Source organism: Hippocampus comes, unplaced genomic scaffold (assembly GCF_001891065.2).
Source record: "Hippocampus comes isolate QL1 unplaced genomic scaffold, H_comes_QL1_v1.1 scaffold367, whole genome shotgun sequence".
Taxonomy (NCBI): domain Eukaryota; kingdom Metazoa; phylum Chordata; class Actinopteri; order Syngnathiformes; family Syngnathidae; genus Hippocampus; species Hippocampus comes.
The window spans coordinates 396006-411852 of NW_017805741.1; the positions used below are offsets into that span (position 1 = coordinate 396006).

The 15847-nt window shown below is 52.0% G+C and overlaps 3 protein-coding genes across 5 annotated transcripts in view; 1 reads left to right on the top strand and 2 right to left on the bottom strand.

Annotated features, from left to right (window-relative positions):
* Positions 1 to 4548, bottom strand: part of pde6c (phosphodiesterase 6C, cGMP-specific, cone, alpha prime) — a 6873-nt gene extending 2325 nt beyond the window's left edge. Inside the window, exons 1-14 of the mRNA XM_019883344.1 lie at positions 4018 to 4548; positions 3212 to 3364; positions 3050 to 3139; positions 2692 to 2832; positions 2543 to 2617; positions 2392 to 2456; positions 1879 to 1945; positions 1654 to 1701; positions 1269 to 1418; positions 957 to 1100; positions 801 to 866; positions 439 to 594; positions 241 to 348; positions 1 to 158 (exon numbers count right to left, since the gene is read on the bottom strand). The exon at positions 1 to 158 is cut by the window's left edge and continues 73 nt beyond it. Coding sequence (XP_019738903.1) covers positions 1 to 158; positions 241 to 348; positions 439 to 594; positions 801 to 866; positions 957 to 1100; positions 1269 to 1418; positions 1654 to 1701; positions 1879 to 1945; positions 2392 to 2456; positions 2543 to 2617; positions 2692 to 2832; positions 3050 to 3139; positions 3212 to 3364; positions 4018 to 4485 — 1889 coding nt within the window. The 5' untranslated portion in view covers positions 4486 to 4548. The remainder of the gene's footprint in view (positions 159 to 240; positions 349 to 438; positions 595 to 800; positions 867 to 956; positions 1101 to 1268; positions 1419 to 1653; positions 1702 to 1878; positions 1946 to 2391; positions 2457 to 2542; positions 2618 to 2691; positions 2833 to 3049; positions 3140 to 3211; positions 3365 to 4017) is intronic.
* A 2948-nt stretch (positions 4549 to 7496) lies between these two features.
* rbp4 (retinol binding protein 4, plasma) lies at positions 7497 to 10277 on the top strand. 3 transcript variants are annotated; one of them, XM_019883360.1, is made up of 6 exons: positions 7497 to 7668; positions 7791 to 7923; positions 7997 to 8133; positions 8204 to 8310; positions 9378 to 9590; positions 9681 to 10277. In XM_019883360.1, the coding sequence occupies exons 2-6, from the start codon at positions 7822 to 7824 to the stop codon at positions 9731 to 9733; spliced, it is 612 nt and encodes a 203-aa protein (XP_019738919.1). In that variant the 5' UTR covers positions 7497 to 7668; positions 7791 to 7821; the 3' UTR covers positions 9734 to 10277. The 3 variants fall into 3 exon arrangements, with proteins under 3 accessions (XP_019738919.1, XP_019738918.1, XP_019738917.1); XM_019883359.1 differs by having other exon boundaries at positions 7499 to 7668; positions 7818 to 7923; XM_019883358.1 differs by having other exon boundaries at positions 7501 to 7668; positions 7821 to 7923.
* A 273-nt stretch (positions 10278 to 10550) lies between these two features.
* On the bottom strand, positions 10551 to 15496 carry cep55l (centrosomal protein 55 like). The gene is made up of 10 exons (XM_019883362.1): positions 15305 to 15496; positions 14708 to 14913; positions 14490 to 14597; positions 14024 to 14179; positions 13135 to 13188; positions 12596 to 13059; positions 12380 to 12503; positions 12209 to 12280; positions 11610 to 11735; positions 10551 to 11512 (listed from the first exon to the last, which is right to left on the bottom strand). Exons 2-10 carry the CDS (start codon positions 14894 to 14896, stop codon positions 11321 to 11323), a joined length of 1485 nt encoding a protein of 494 aa, XP_019738921.1. The 5' UTR covers positions 14897 to 14913; positions 15305 to 15496; the 3' UTR covers positions 10551 to 11320.
* Positions 15497 to 15847: the final 351 nt, after the last annotated feature.

Consider the following 15847-nt stretch of genomic DNA (forward strand, 5'->3'; position numbering starts at 1 on the left):
CTCAGAAACGCGCTAAAAACACCCACGCGGTGACAGGTTAGGACTTGCTTGGTCTGGTAGAGGTTGTTTGTGCCTCTGTGGTCGATATCGTGGCAGAAAGCAGCGGCCACCATGGCGAAGGCATCCAGGTCCGAGTAGTACTTCCGCAGCTTCCCTGTCTGCAGAAGCACGACCGAGTGAGTTGGCATCATTTTAGAGATACACACACACACACACACACACACACGGCGGCGGCGCTACCTGGAGCAGGCAGAACATGGTGTGGCCCACGTTGAAGCCGTGCCGCCAGTTGTGGTAGGTGATGGAGCGGTAGCCCTTTCGCACCGTGTACATCCAGCGGGTCAGCGTCTGAAGGAGGACACAAATCGAGGGCGGCTTCGTTGACTCCTTCCACGCAGACGGCAACGCCAAAGTATCGGCACGGCGCTTCGGGCTCACCTCCGCGGGAACTTTGAACTTCTCCACGACGCCGAGCTCAAAGAACATGCGAATGCCGGCCTTGATGAGGTCGAACTCGGAGACGGGGAAGTCGCTGAAGGCGAACGAGTACAAGTTCTCGCCGTTGACGTTGTCGGCCGTCGGGCACGTCGCTCTCTGCAACGCCAAACGGGACATCGAAGCGGCCAAACTCGGCTGGCGTTCCCATCGTGCAGATCTCGACCGTGCGTCCAAACTACGGCCCTCAAACGAAAAAGCTGGGACGCCCCCGCTTCAGCCATTAAAATGTCCCTCGACAAAACGCACGGCGCCAACGCCCCTGGACAGCCCTTCCGGCAACGACGTCCATCCGGCAGTCTTACCAAGAGTTTGTACATCTCCTTCTGGTCGCAGTCCTCCGGCTCACAACTGAACTTCTCTTTGGTGTTCTGGAGACGGGGTCGAAAGGGACACAAAACAAAAAGTTGAATGCTTCAGGCCTGCGTTGTGGCGGCGCCGGTGCGAGCCCGAGCTCTGACCAGGATGGACTGCAGCTCGTCGGTGGTGCACTTGGTCTGGTACATGAGCATCTCCTGGGCGATGTCTTTCCTGTGCTCCATGTGGTTGAGTTTGTCGTAGGTGTCGCAGTTGAGCACCGACCAGCCCAGGAATTGGGTCAGCGCCTGCGCAGCGCCGCGGGATGTCAAAAAGTCGGCAAAAGAAAAGTCGGCCCTTTTCCGAACTGATGCGCGCACGGTGTGAAATGAGACTGGAAATAAACGACGCCCGGCCATGCTTCAAATGAAGCATCCCGTATCACGACCCCCCCCCCCGATTGGATTCCGACCGACCTCGGTGATCTGCTCGTCGTATTCGTCGAAGGGCTTGCCGTCTTTCCGGTTGAAGAAAGTAGCGATGCCCACGATTTCCTCCTTCTTGTTGACGATGGGCAGGGACAAGACGTTCTTGATGACGAAACCCGTCTCGTCCACCGCTTCTTTCTGGGTTTGGAGCAGACACACCAGCAAAGTTGACGCGACGCAAAAGAACGGACTCGTTGCACTCGCGTGCAATGTTCCATACTGAGTACTCGCCCACATCGAAAACCAATCAAATTGCCAAGGAGGACTTACTCCATGTGAGACATTTCGGGTTTTTTTGCCTTAAGTATCGGTGGCTGGTATCGGCAGCCTCGGCCAACACCCAGTAGCTCAAAATTTCCTTCCTAATACGTACCTGAAAAGTGAAGTAGTCATCTGCGGCCACGTTCATCATGTTGCAAATCTGCAAAAAAAAAAAAAAAAAAAAGGCCACCTAAGACACTCTTTCCAATATTTTCGGCAAATAATCTCATCGTAGGTCACGTTGGCATTGGCCGCAGTGCCCGGAGAAACCTGGACGCATCTACTCTCTGTCTTCATCGCTACGCGGTCGCTCATCGATATGCGCGGCGGGACCTACAAAGCCGTTCTCTGCCACGTAGGTGGGAAGTCCGCTAACCAAAGCCCAATGATCTGCCGGAGGACCGCTGACAGGGAAGAAAGAAACAGCAACTTAGAACAACAGCTCAGAGATTCTTTGAAGCAATAATAGGACAACATTGTTTTGCGCTTCCACGACAGGTAACAAGGCGAAATGCGACTTCAAAACGTGAACGCGTGAATTCAATTTCTCTTATTTGCCAGTAGGAGGAGAACAAATGGACCTCCGTTAACATTGGTCACCTCCAAACGGAATCCCTGAGAAATGACGAAACATCGACAAAGAGCCAAAGAAGAACTCATTTGATTTTGGTCCACTTTTGCGCTCGGAACTTTTTGTTCATGCCCGACTGAATATTGCAACAAATTAAATTGCCGTTGAAAGTCAGCACGAAGCGCTGCTAATTCTCCTGGGGGAACGTTTGGCCTTGGAGGAGGTCAGCCCGAAATCGCCTTGTGTGCAAATCTGTGAACCGAAGTCGACTCCACTCACGGTATGACTTTAATTTCCTCCTTGCCCTCCAGGAGGTAGTCGATGATCTTGTAAAAGATGATCTCCTGCGGAGGGGCGGAAGCAAAGATAAATAGAAGAGCATGCGGACAACAAAAAGAATCGGTTTGCGCGGGCGAGAACAGTTGGGTACCCTTCCGTCGGGCGTTTTGGGCCCTTTGTACGGCTCCACGTCTCCCAGTTTGACCGGCCATTCGTCGTAGAATTCCTAATCGAGGCGGAATTGGAGGTTATGGTCTGAAGGCGTCCTGCATGCGGCCCGGTGTGTTCTTCAAGACCAACCTTCTCCTTGGTCATGTCCAGGAGGCCCACGGAGTAGCGTTCGCAGTTCAGGTAGATCCTCACCGTGTAAAGGGCTTTGTGGAACTGCCTCTCAATGTCGGTCAACTCTTCAAAAACTTTACTGGCTGACCAGAGCAGCACCTGGACATGGCAGGATGAAGCAAAAAAAAATGTTTTCTGTACATCAAGTCAAGTACAACTTTATTGTCAAATGTGCAGCACGGATGAAATGTCTTCCCCCTCAAACAGACAACAAATGCCGTCTTGCGTTTCGGGCATTTGCCAGCTTTTTCGAATGCATCCGTGCCGGATTTGATGACGCGTTGGACTGTGACGATTGCTTGGATCGGCGGTTTACCTGACTCCTCCTGGACTCCACGTTGAACATGTAGGCGGTGTGATGCTGCAGGGCGATGACGTGAGCGAAGGTCATGTACTTGTGGAAGAGCTGAGCGGCACGCCGGGCGGGACACATTAGAGCCGTCGCATCGAAGCCGAAGCCGAATTGTTTTTGCGTTACCGCTTCATCCTCGGGTGTGAAGTGAGCCGCTCCGATCTTGTTGAGTGCGATGACCACCCCGAGGCACTCTTTGTCAGCCATCAGGGGGTACGTGAGCATGCATTTGGTCTTGTAGCCCGTCTGCTTGTCCACAAAGTCGCAGAATTTTTTATTCTGGGTGGGGGTGGGAGCGGAACATTTGACATCAGTTGCCCATTTGTGAATTGATCAAGGGTGTGACACCATTCTCCCGCCGCCCGGTCCGCAATTCACGGCTGCGGTTTCGATACGTCTCCTCCCAAACGAATCACAGACGAGTCGCCTTGTCAGTAGTCAACCTTGATGACAGCCGACAGTGAATGACGAGCCCGGAATTAATCACAGCTTTGAATGACTTTTTCCGCGGAAACCGGCGCTCCTCCGATGGCATCTGAGTGATGATGAAGCAGGCAGTAGTATTTTATTGGAGACAAACTGAGGCGTCACCTTCCATATTTGCGGCCTATATCAACGAAACGGTCCCAGGACGCATTTGGACCCAAGCTCCCCATTTCAGAGAATTAGCCAGCGGACAGAACAGGAAGCCCCCCCCCCCCCTCCCGCCCCCGCATGATGCAAAGAGAGACGTGCCATCTTTTGCCAGCCATTGGAAGTCAAATCAAGAAAATTCCAAGTCTCAAGGTAACCTTGACATTTGGATCAAGACTCCAGCCTGCTATCATTTCTCACTCACGGGGATCATTTGGCCCGGCACGCGACATCACGACAGCACTCGAAACGGACTGGCGCGCGCGTTCGGCACCGGCCGTTGGTTTCCCGCTTCTCACCTGGGAGACGTCGGCAACATTTTGGGGCTTCTTGGAGGAGGCGGTAAAGCCCACGATGCCCATTTCCAGGGGGAAGACGATCTCGGTCTGGGGGTGCACCAGGTTGCTCTCGTATTTGGACGTCGGGGTGACGTCGAAGAGCGACGTGGCGAGCTCGGGGATTCCGTTGCGGGACCTGCATTGGTAAAAGCTGACCCTGTCGGCCTGCAGGATGAGGGCCACGCGCTGCAGCACCTTGTGCATCGACTCCTCCACCGCGCCTTGCTTTTGCATGGCCTGCACCAGATCGAAGATGATGGCGGCCTCCTGCACCGAATTGACATCCTTGAAGGAGGCCGCGTCCTTCACTTGGACGGTCGCGGCGAAGGCGGCGCTGAGGGCCTCCGCCCGCACCTTCTTATCAAAATATTCTTTGGCAAACTGCGGGTTGTTGTCCAGATATTTCTCCACGCTGTCTTTATCTGCCATTCTCCCAACTTTTGACAGCTTCTGTCTTGTCCTCCTATTGAAGCATCACCTGTGAGGGAATTTACCCCAAAAAAAAGAAAAAAAAAAAAGAAAAAGAAAAAAAAATGTCCTAGAGGGGCCAATGCATCCTCCTCCGCGCTGCCCGACGGGAATCACTGACGGCGTCCCGGGACGCGCCGAGGCTTAGAGGCTGAAAGGATCAACGTGGCCACTAATTAATGTGACGTCATGCCATTAAAAGCCCTGCTCTAAGCGTCCTTAACCCCGGCAAATCCCAGCACTGATCATTTTATATCTGGCCGCGCCGCCCCTGCGCAGGAGGAGAGACGGCAAAAAGAGCTAGCTTACAGCTAAGCACGTGGTATTAGCAACATGGCAAAATGTCCTCAAAATGTCGGGTACAACGGCATCGAAATCTAATCTTGTTTTGTTCTCGACGCACAACCTCTTCTTGAGCCTTTGAAGTCGTTTGCTACTGGGGGGGGCTTTCTCCGATTGGCTGGCTTTAGTTAAAAATATTGCACCAATAAGCTGGTATGACCGAAATTGCGAGAGGGTTCTTCATGTGGATTCATCGACATTTCAATTACCAACCACTTAGCCCTACTTTTTAAACGCTAGGCAAGTACTAAACTCTTGCTGCGTCAAAGTCTTCATGTCTATTCCCTATTGAAACAAAATGACTTCATCGATTACCAACCCAAAGTGGTTAAATAATCTATTGAAACGGGAGAATAAAAAGTTTTCCAAACAAAATGGTAGCCGAGATCTAAAGCATTAGCTTAGCCGAGGTGACTGAGGCCATGTTAGCATGGCTTCCTTGAGTCAATGCTACCGAGGCTCTATTAGCGTTCCCAAATGTTAACTGACTTTAATAGCATTAGCATCGCCATTGAAAAGTCGAGCTTATTGGGTTTTTTTTTGTTTGTTTGTTTTCATACGGAACTCACGTCGGGAGTTTTCCTGAGGCGGACAACGCGACATGCACTTTCGTTTCACTTTGGCAATACAGACACAGAGGTTGCACAATTATGAAAACAAATCCAACCTGAGGAATTCAGAGCGTGGAGAGCGTTCAGCAAACTGTCCGAGATGTTGAGTTATGCGCACTAAAGCTTTTTTTTTTCTTGTTGGGCGAAGCGTCCAGCTTGCAAGTACAACTCTGAGATTGACTAATTGCAGTTGAACGAGCCAACAGACAACGTTTGCGTGTTTTATTTTTAGAATTTTAGATGCACTTGCGTGACGGGTCATGCTACAAAATGAGATGGATGAGGTTTATTACGCTTCATAATTTGACTCTTCCTATGACTAGTATAACAGTGGGCAGTCTCAATGTTTGCGAAAAATATCGCCGGTGCGCTTAATAAAGGTTTAATGGGCCAGCATGTATACAGTGTCTGCCATTGTTAATTGTGGCACAGCCTCACAATTGGCAGAGCCCGCATATAATGAAGTCATCGTGAAAGTCCCCGTCCTCCGAGTTTAAATTGGCCAATTAATGGGATCGGCGCCGGCGCCTGAGACCTAAACAAAGACGGCTGGCTATTATTACCCGCCCCGCGGGGCATCCGCTTAGCATGTTGGCCGCCTGGCAAGACAAGTGGCGGCTTTCTCTTTCTTCATTTGTTCAGCGGGCGGAGATTAAGGTGAGCTTCCCCGAGGGAGGGCTACACAAGGCGCGGGGGCGGATGCGAGGCGAGGAACGCTGCGAGTATATCAGACGCGTAGGAATCGATGAGACAAAGATTCACCGCAATCCTGTTGTCTGCGTCAATTTGGCTTCTCGCAGACGATCCCAATGTTGCGCCGCCGGCGCCGGGCAAGTTCCATCAAAAATGTCACAGGGAATAGTTTGATCAAAATGAAGCTCCTCAACTCACTTCACTTTTTTCCCTTGGCACCAAAGATGCAACTCGATGGCCTGAGCCGATGTCAAAAAGAATGCCAAAACGTTCTACAAATAATCACGATTCATGACAATTTTGCATAGCTCATTTCGCCTTCGATAACATTGAAGCCAGCCAAGGATGGAAGGCGAAAACCCAAGTCACAGTGAGAGCAGCAATGCGCGCGCATGATTGAGATCGGGATCCAGAGAAAACTAAGTCTGGAGCTTGTATTTTGGTGTTCGATTCAATTTCGCAACGTCTTTGCGAAGGGGGAAGAAAAAAAAAATCAACAACTGTAACACATGAATCACAATGTTGGAAACTTGATGGAAAAAAAGCAACTCTCCAACGCAAAGCATGATGAACTCCCTAAAGGATGGCAGGCGGGATTCCAGCCGAGTTGATACATTGGACTGCATAAGATGGACCCCCCCCCCCCCAAGAAAAGTAGATCTCACTTTCCGGCCGACGCTTACGATTGTGAAATGCGGCGCTCGCCTTTGGACGCGTTCCAGCCGCTATTCATTTGACGTAAAATCGGCAAGGAGCCCTCGGGTCACGCGGGGCGCAGAGCTTTGCTTTTTTGCTGTGCCGTCTTTTTCTTATTTAAGAGTTGGAAGACGGTGGATGTTGCAAAACATTCAATAGGACATGGATTCGTCAATGAAAAACAACGTGAGCAGGAGGGGGCAGGCACGTGGTTTCGGCGTGCTGTCCTCTGCTGTTGACGCGAGAGCATTTGAGCGTGCAACGAGGTGAAAAAACGTGCTGTGCAACAGGCCCAAATCTCCGTTGCCTAATCTCGGCGTCATCCGGTCGATGACGCTTCAAAACCGCCGACGTTGACCTTTCACAGACGCGTCTTGTTTTTGTGACTCCCGGGCAAAGTCAGTCAAAACCGACTCAGGTCTTCCAGAAGCTTCGCGCAAGCGCGCAGGGCTGTTTGTTTTTCAAACGGGCCGCAGAGGTAAATCAATATTGGACGGGACGCCTCGTGCATTGCACTCGAACGCGCTTCCTCCCCAGATGCGCCCGCTTGGCCCCGCCGAGTGTTTTCATAAGATGAGATAAGAGCGAACGAGAGAAACACGTGCGGCGGAACGGGGGCCCCGCAGTGGACCGAGGCACGCGGGCGCGTCCAACTTTGGTCCAATGGAAGGCCGACTTTTGGGATGCGTCGCGTAGGGGAGGTTCGGTCTCCGGGAGTCGTTGCGCAACTGCGGCCGACAGCATAAAAGACCCCGGGAGCAGCTCATCGGCGGGAGCTGACTTCCGACCGCCGGCTAACGAGGTACGTATCGATCGCGTCTCGGCGCTTTTGTCTTGACTGGAGCCCGGATGCAAACGGGTGGCACTTTTGAATTCTTTCCCGACGCAATCTGGGATCCTTGACGCGAGTGTCGCGGCGTGAAGGCAAACGCCGTCCGTCTCGTTTCAAAGCAGAATGCTGCGCTACGCGGTGTCCCTGTGTTTCCTGGCCCTGGCTTGGGCGCAGGACTGCCAAGTGTCCAACTTTCAGGTCGTGCAGAATTTCGACAGAAACAGGGTGAGGCGCGAGCTGATGGAATTTCTCCTGCGATGGGGCGGGCCGTGCGGTTGACCTGATCTTTTGTCCGCAGTACGCAGGGACCTGGTACGCCGTCGCAAAGAAGGACCCCGAAGGTTTGTTCCTGATCGACGACATCGTGGCGCAGTTTATCGTCGCACAAGACGGCACGATGACCGCCACGGCTCAAGGCAGAGTCAACATTCTCAAGTGAGCGCAATCCGTCGTCTTGCTTAGCACGTCCGCGACCATGTCTAACCTCCTTCTGTCTGGACCCCAGCAACTGGAATACGTGCGCCCACATGATCGCCACCTTCGAGGAAACCGGAGAGCCGGCTAAATTCAGGATGAAATATTGGGGAGCGGCCGCCTACCTGCAGACCGGAAGTAAGTTTCGGACCCGGACTAAAGCGATCCGCAATGACATAAAGCTTTGCTTTCATGCGAACGAGTACAAACGGCTTTGTCTCGCTAAACGGCGAGCGCCGTTCGTGCCAAAGCTGCAGTCGGAACGACGATTCAATCTGATCCAATCAAAGGCTGATAAGGAGACCCGACGTCAAAGATCAACATTGCCTCACGGGGTCGGTCGGAAAGGACTGACGTGCAGTCACCCGTTGACGCAGGCCGACGAGCACGCTCGTGACGCATCGACGACTTTTGCACTTTGACAACGACCGCCTGACTAAGGTTTGGGTTACCGTCAACAGCGGCAAGGGGCGGAACTTTGGCAAGTCACTCCAAATACAACGATATGCACCAGTGGGTTATGGACTTCAACTGTTACCAACTCATCGCCCCCGCCCCAAATACACACACCAATGACCCAAGGTTGTTCTTTGCTTGCGGAGAATTGTTTGCGTTGATGGCAAGCCTGCCCTTGGGAAAGTTTGCGCTACCTGATCTCATCAAATGCTGATTTGTTAGAGAAGTTCCATTTCTCAACAGGGTCAGCGTTTCGGATGACCACAGCCAGAAGCAAAGGAAGGAATTTTGCCTTTGTCAAGTCCTGTCCGGTGCTTTGACATGCACCGATGAGTTATGGACCTTGACTACTAACTCGCCTCTGCATTACTACGTTCACGGTCTTCACGGGGATGACCAAGGAACATCGGAATTCTTTCTTACCTCCTCCTTTAGCTATGCATCCCCCCCCCCACCGCCAACCCCACTCCTCCAACATTCTCAAATGCTAGCCCGTTGGTCAGGCTCACCTTAGCCATTAGCACGGTATGGCATTTTGGTGAAGAATGACTGACTACGCTCGTAAGCCAATCCGTTTCCGAAACACTTTTGACATCTTTCAGGCCTTTTTTTTTTTTTGCAACCGCGTCCTTTAGAATTCAATCTGATCGTGAGGCAATGTCATATTTCTCTGTCAACTCTGCGTCTGAGGGTCGTGACATCTTTGGCAATGACCCCGACGCCGGTCTTTGGCTCTTCGGTGCTTCCAGATGACAACCACTGGGTCATCGACACAGACTACGACAACTACGCCGTCCATTACTCGTGCCGACTGCTCGACGAGGACGGCAGCTGTCTGGACAGCTACTCCTTCATCTTCTCCAGACACATCACGGGTCTGAGGGCGGAGGACCAGCCCAAGGTCACCCAGAAGAAGGCAGAACTGTGCCTGCTGGGCAAGTACAGACGCGTCCCGCACAACGGTGAGTCGGGCGCGCCCAAATGAGAGAACCGCTTCTGGGCTGGCGTTTCAAGATGGGCTTCACGCTCCCTTTTCTGTCTCCGCTTCACAGGCTTCTGCACGGCCAACGATCAATCTCTTCCCAGCCAGGAACATGCTTATTGAAGCACCCGCGAGAGGCGCGGCGGCTCCCTCAACTTCCTCCGTTTCAACGGAACGACAGCCTATTGCTTGATAGACGCAAAGCAGAAAATGCCACGAGTGTCGCCGTTACCCATTTCTCACGTCCCCGGTTGTCCTTCTACATTAGCCTCTGGTCGCGTGAAGCTTCTTCTTCTCACTGATGGGGGCGAGTTGCTCAACTGCAGTCGGGAAACGTGTCTACTTAAGAGAAAGGCAATGTTAGCAAACTGTATATTTTACTGATAGAGCCACGTTTGGTTTTCAAGTCGGGCCGAGCTCTCGGACGGAGCACCCCGCACGATGAGTCCACCCGCCATGTTTACAAGGGAAAAAAAAAACAGGTTTCCAAAATCCCTGGCGTTGCCTTGACATTTTTGTCTCCTTGTTCACAAGCAGACTTTGTTAATAATCCTTCATGGACATATTAAGACACGGGCTTGGTATTATACAGCGTCGACGATACGCATTTCATTCGACGTACTTGATAATAGTTTTGTGAAATAAAACACGCATACTCTTGGCCGATTCCCTTTTTATTGCGCTGAAATATTTATTCGATTGAGTTGCAAGGTGCAAATAAGAAATTCCTGCCTTCGCCTCTGGACCCGATCGAAAAGTTTTTCTTTGAATCTTTAATCACGACGCGCGGCTCGACTCGACGGAGGCGCCGCCAGCTACTCAGTCATTGGACACGGCATCATCGTCACTATGGAAACGAGTCGGACAAAAACAAGTCCGTCATCGGGTCCGCAACGAATCGGAAAGGGGCCGCTTATGCAAGAAAAGCCCACAGAGATCTGGTGAAGTGGTTTCACATTTTTATTGTGCAGGTTGCAAGCAGTACAGTAAGGGAAAAAAAACAAAGACATGATCAGATGACTTTGACACCAGCGGATGAATATGACCCACTCCTGAAAAAAATCGAAACCCCAACAGCCTCCAAAGTCACACTGCCGAAGGGCGGTGATGGGGGTATCTGAGACACCTTTCCCTCGAGCGAGTGGACTAAGCCGCTGCCTTAAATAGCTGAGCACAAGGAATTAACTCCACGCAATCTCGTTGCAGCCTCGCGGGGCTGCGGACATGACAAGTTGAGGTGGAGGTGGAATTTAAAAAAAAAAAAAAAAAAAAAAAAGCCAGCGCAGGTGAAGGTCGGCTGCTTGTCTATTCAGATTTCCACAGCAGCACCGTGAATAAAAAAAGCCCATCTCGGCGCCGATGCCGTACAAATGAGCGACTTAAAGATGATGGCGGCGGGTTGGAGTGCTGAATCCTGATGGGCGTGTTGCAATCACACTCACCAACACAAGTTTTGTCCCTTGATGAGACCTCATCACACGACGAAAGAGGTTAAAAAGATCCAAATAAGTCACCAGCTCACTGGAAAAACCACCCAAAAGAATAAATAGGACTCGTAAGGCGAATCGCAAAGAGCTTTGACACTTGAAGCGGGAAGTCTCGGCGAAAACAGACGCTCCCATTTGAAAGGGCAAAAGTGGGCTTCCTGATTTTCAAGCGGTTCCCCTCGCCGGCCGGCCCCCCTTTCCCAAGTGTCATTCAAGGGCCGCGTCAAGCCAAGCAGAAGTCGATGTGGGCCAGCAGCTCCCGGTGGCGGCTGGTGGGGTAGTGAGCTCGGCACCGGGGGCACTCCAGGAAGCTCTCGTCCAGGAGGCCGCCCGCTTTGGAGGGCGACGCGGGCGAGCGCCCCACGTCGGGCCCGCCGTAGGAGCCGGGCTCGGAGAAACGGCTGTTGGGCTGCTTCTGCGCGGGCGACGGAAAGGCCAAAAGCCGGGAAAAGAGGCGGAGAGAGCTGTAGCAAACGGCTGTTGGGTGTCGGGCTCGCAAAAAGGCTACTTACGACCGACTCCAGCTTGGCAATCTGATCGCGGGCCTTGCGGAGCTCCTTCAGGACTTTGTGAAGCTGGTGCTGCACGCTCTGACGGTCCAGCTTCTCGTTCTCAAAGTCTTTGACGGAGAGCTGGATCTTCGAGGCGGAAAAGACGGGACGCCTCGGTAACTCTCCTCTCGACTCGGACGGCGAAGCGCAAAGGTACGTTCCGCTGGACAGACGGCGTCGCCTTCTCCAGTTGTGGCATCAGGTGACTTGACGGCATTCCAGCAGACCGCGAGCGACCGCCGGTTAGCGCGGCTCCTTACCATCCAGGCGGAAATACGGCGCGTGCGACGGTATCGTGCGGAAAACCGCGGACCACGTCAAAAACGCGCGTCGTCCTGACCCCGCTTCCGCCCGCTCCGCTCAAAGAGCGTCTTATTTGCAACCGATTGTTACCGTAACCCAAATGATCGATCCGTTTCGGATCTTTGTAAAGCTGCGGTTGTCTCTCGTTTGGCGCTCTCAATTGCAAAAACAACATGCTCCCGTTTTTTTTTTTTGTCCACTCACGAACCGAGACCGCGTACGTTGATGCGTCGCGTCGTGGTTTGTTGCGGTGTTACCTGCTGCTCCAGCGCCGCGATCCTCCTCTGCTCTTCATTTTGGCTCAGAAGAGACTTCTGCAGCAAGTTGACCTGTTGGATCCGAGTGCATGTTTCAGTTCACGTTTGCACCCCGTGCTCATTTTAGACACTCGCCGCGTGTGCTTGTGTATGCGAGAGGGGGTCAATTACTTGGAGCAGAAGTTGGGCAGATCTCTCCTTCTCCTCCTCCAGTCTGAGTTCCAGGCTCTCCAGGTCAGCTCTCATCCTGTCGGCTCGCTCCGAGGACAGCCGCTGCTCTTCGGAAACCGCGCGCCTACATTGAAAAACGAGGCAAACGTTTTTTTCAAAGCCAAAACGCCGCGGCCCGAGCTCCTCCTGGCTCGCGGACTCCGGCGCGGCACCTGCCTGCTGAGCCGCTCCGTCTGCATCCGCAGCCTGGCTTCTTCCAGCTCCTCGGCCCTCTCCTCGTACTTGCTCTGCAGGGACGAAAGCTCGTCGCCCTTGCGGTCCAAGAGCCGCTGCAGCGCCGTCTTCTCCTCCTGCAGCCGGGCGGCGCGCTCCGTCTGGCGCTGCAGCTCGGCCTGACTTTTGAGCGCCCGCTCCTCCTGCGAGAGGAGCTCCCGCTGGGTTGCGGCCAGCCGATCGTCCCGCGAGGCCGACGCGAACCGCTCGTCGCGGCTCTCGAGCCGCGCTTCCTTCTCCGAGGTGTCGGAAGCGGCGTCTCCTGCGGCGGCGGCTGGAGAAGCCGAGTCCTGCCGCTCGGCCCGGCTCAGCCGTTGCTCCAGCTCGTGCGAGCGGGCGAGGACCGACTGGACGAAGGCCTCTCGCTGCTGGTCGTACACCAGCCACTGCTGGTTCTTCTCCAGGGCCTGCCGGAGACACGTCGCACTTGTGCTTTTCTTTGCCCTTCGGGGCCCACGTTGGCCAGCTTGGGGGATACTCACGTCTCTCAGCTGATCCTGCACCAAGGCCAAGTCCGCGGAGGGCGCCGGTCCATTCTAAGCGCACAAAGACAAAAAAGAAAAGAAAAAGCGACAAAGGCATGAAATGAAGCGTTTTGACCGCAAAAACGTTCATCGCTATTTTCTGATCGTCAAGTGTCTTGCTTTACATGTAGTTTGAACTCATTTCTAGCTGTTTCCACCCCCGTCAGAGAGGGGGTGTTGTGCCATTTAAGACCCCACCCAGCATGAGTCAGAAAGCGCACACTTCCCGCCTATTTATAACCTGACGAAAATCAAACATGACAAACACAACAAAGCGAGACTCGAGACTCTCGTGTGTTTTCGTGTCGCCTGGCTTCACGTGGGTGATGCCCAACGTTGATGTTTTGACAGACGCGCTGCAGGCTGCCGGGGGAAGACTGCGTCAACGCCAGGACACGACAAACAGCGCCACCTTGTGGTCACAGCTAGAAGCGCACCTGCAATTGCTGTCAAATGAATTCAGCCGGACACTTATTAGTCATTGCCATTGACAAATAGGATGTTCCTCTTGATAGCAAATTGTAAAATAAATAAATATATAAAATACGGGGGTTTTTTTTTGGGCACAGGAGCCAGCAGCGTGTCAGGAATTTCCATTTCCATGGGGAATAAACACCAACATGATCTCGCTTGATTGTTTTTTTTCATATCTCTTTTACAACCAGAGAGGATAATTAAGATTACAAGTCCCGCTGGCTGAAGCACTGCCCGATTAGTCCTCAAAATTGAATTTGCTCGAATCTAAACTTATCTTCATGTTATGAATTGAAAAATAACGTTGGGGGAGGGGGGCACATGTACATGACCCCCAAAAAGGATTCCTAATGTCATGAAAGGATCAACATACCGCCACCTGCGTCTCCAGGGCCTGACAGCGGGTGGACACCGCGGCCAGCTTGTTCTTCAGGTTCTCCGTTTCCTGTGAGAGATTCTGGACGTGAAGGTCCCTCTGCTCCGCATCCTTGCGCCGCTGCTCCAGCTGGGACTGCAGCGCCGCCACCACCTGAGGCGGTTACATTTCACAAGTCGTCATCAAAGATCCGTTGTATCGGGCTGCAATTAACCCGCACAGTGAGCGGATTAGTTCTTAAGGAACACTGTAGTCGTCTTCTCAAAAATGCTCCGACACTAACACAATGATACCGCTTCATCAATCTAACTGCTATAACTTATAGGCACATGGAGTAGGAGCCACACGGAGGTCATTTGAAGTAAATATAGATTCAACACTTGGTACGGATGCGGGTTTACCAAGCTTGTTTTTTTTTTTTTTTTTTTGAAATACGGCAGTGCAAGCTGCACTAGATACGTGCCTCTCCCCCTTTGGCTGCCAGCTGTTGCCTCACAGTTTCCAACTCTTGCTCCTTGACCAGCAACTGTTGATTGTTCCTCTCGCGAAGAGTCTCCAGCGAAACAATCCTCTGCAAAACAGCAACACAAAAAGGGGACATCGAAGCAGTCAATACTGTCCCAGCACTGAGCGAATTTTGCCGATTGCTCAGACGTCCCCCACGCGTCCCCCGTCCCTCACTTCGAGCAGCTTGCTTTTGTCCACGTCAGGCGGCCTAATGTGTCGTTTGGCCAGCTCGTCAATCTTCCTCCTGAGATGGGCGTTCTCCTTCCTGACTCGCTCCACTTCGGCCTCGGCTTTGGAGGCAGAGCTGCTGGATTTGAAACCCAGTTTGGCAACAAAGGTGTCCTTTGCCCCTTTGGAGGTCATGGTGCTTCTCTCTTACTTCCAGGAAATAGACTAAGAGAGGATATGTGGTTAGTGCACTCTTCACACGGGGGAACTCAAGTACACTATTAACATTGGGAACGCTCTGTTTAACAAGAATTAAGTAAGGGGATATACTCAATACAAGCTTTCAAATATCAATCTGAAAATACATTTAAAGCGTCTGCTCATCAGTCGTTTTAGCAATTACGCATGCACCAAGCACTGTTTTCCCTTTTTATTTCATTCAACATGCGAGCCGTCCTAACCAAGAAGGCATCGGTCATTCGTCAACAACCAAACGTTGCAAGATAATGGCTTTAAATGTTCGCCTTGCACTTTGATAGTACATATGAGATCAAACGGTGCTGATTTATTAATATTTTTAAACATACACACAAATAGACTCACGCAGGGGTAGAAGAGTGGCTTTTTTTCTGTGTCCGAACAGTCCGCCGATGTCGGTTCTTTTTGTTTTTTTTAACGACTTCCTCAAACATTTGAATTGCAGCGCCGTGGCGTCACTTCCGCAACGACATCCGGGTGCGTTTGCTTCTACTTCAGGGCTGACGTCGCTCAGTGATTGCGACGCGATGCAAAAGTTGTGTCCTTTACATGCCCATACTTTTAGATATTTTCAGAAAAATATGTTTAAATTTGCTTTTTTTTTTTGTTATAAGAACGTCAACCTTGGGTCTTACTTGTTCTAATAATGTCTAACGCCGTTGCCATTTAACTGACCCGGGGTGGCGACTGTTGAGAATGAAGCGCACATAAGCCCGGGCCGGGGGTCTTCTGACTTGATGGTCTGGTTCCTCTGGCTCTCGTTCGGCGTCGTCCGAATGTCTGAATGTTCCAAAAACATCGTTATTTTATGTAAAGGTCATCAATGCAGTTAATACTAGAACTGATGTCATGGAAATCAATAAGAAATTAGAAATCATGACGAGATTT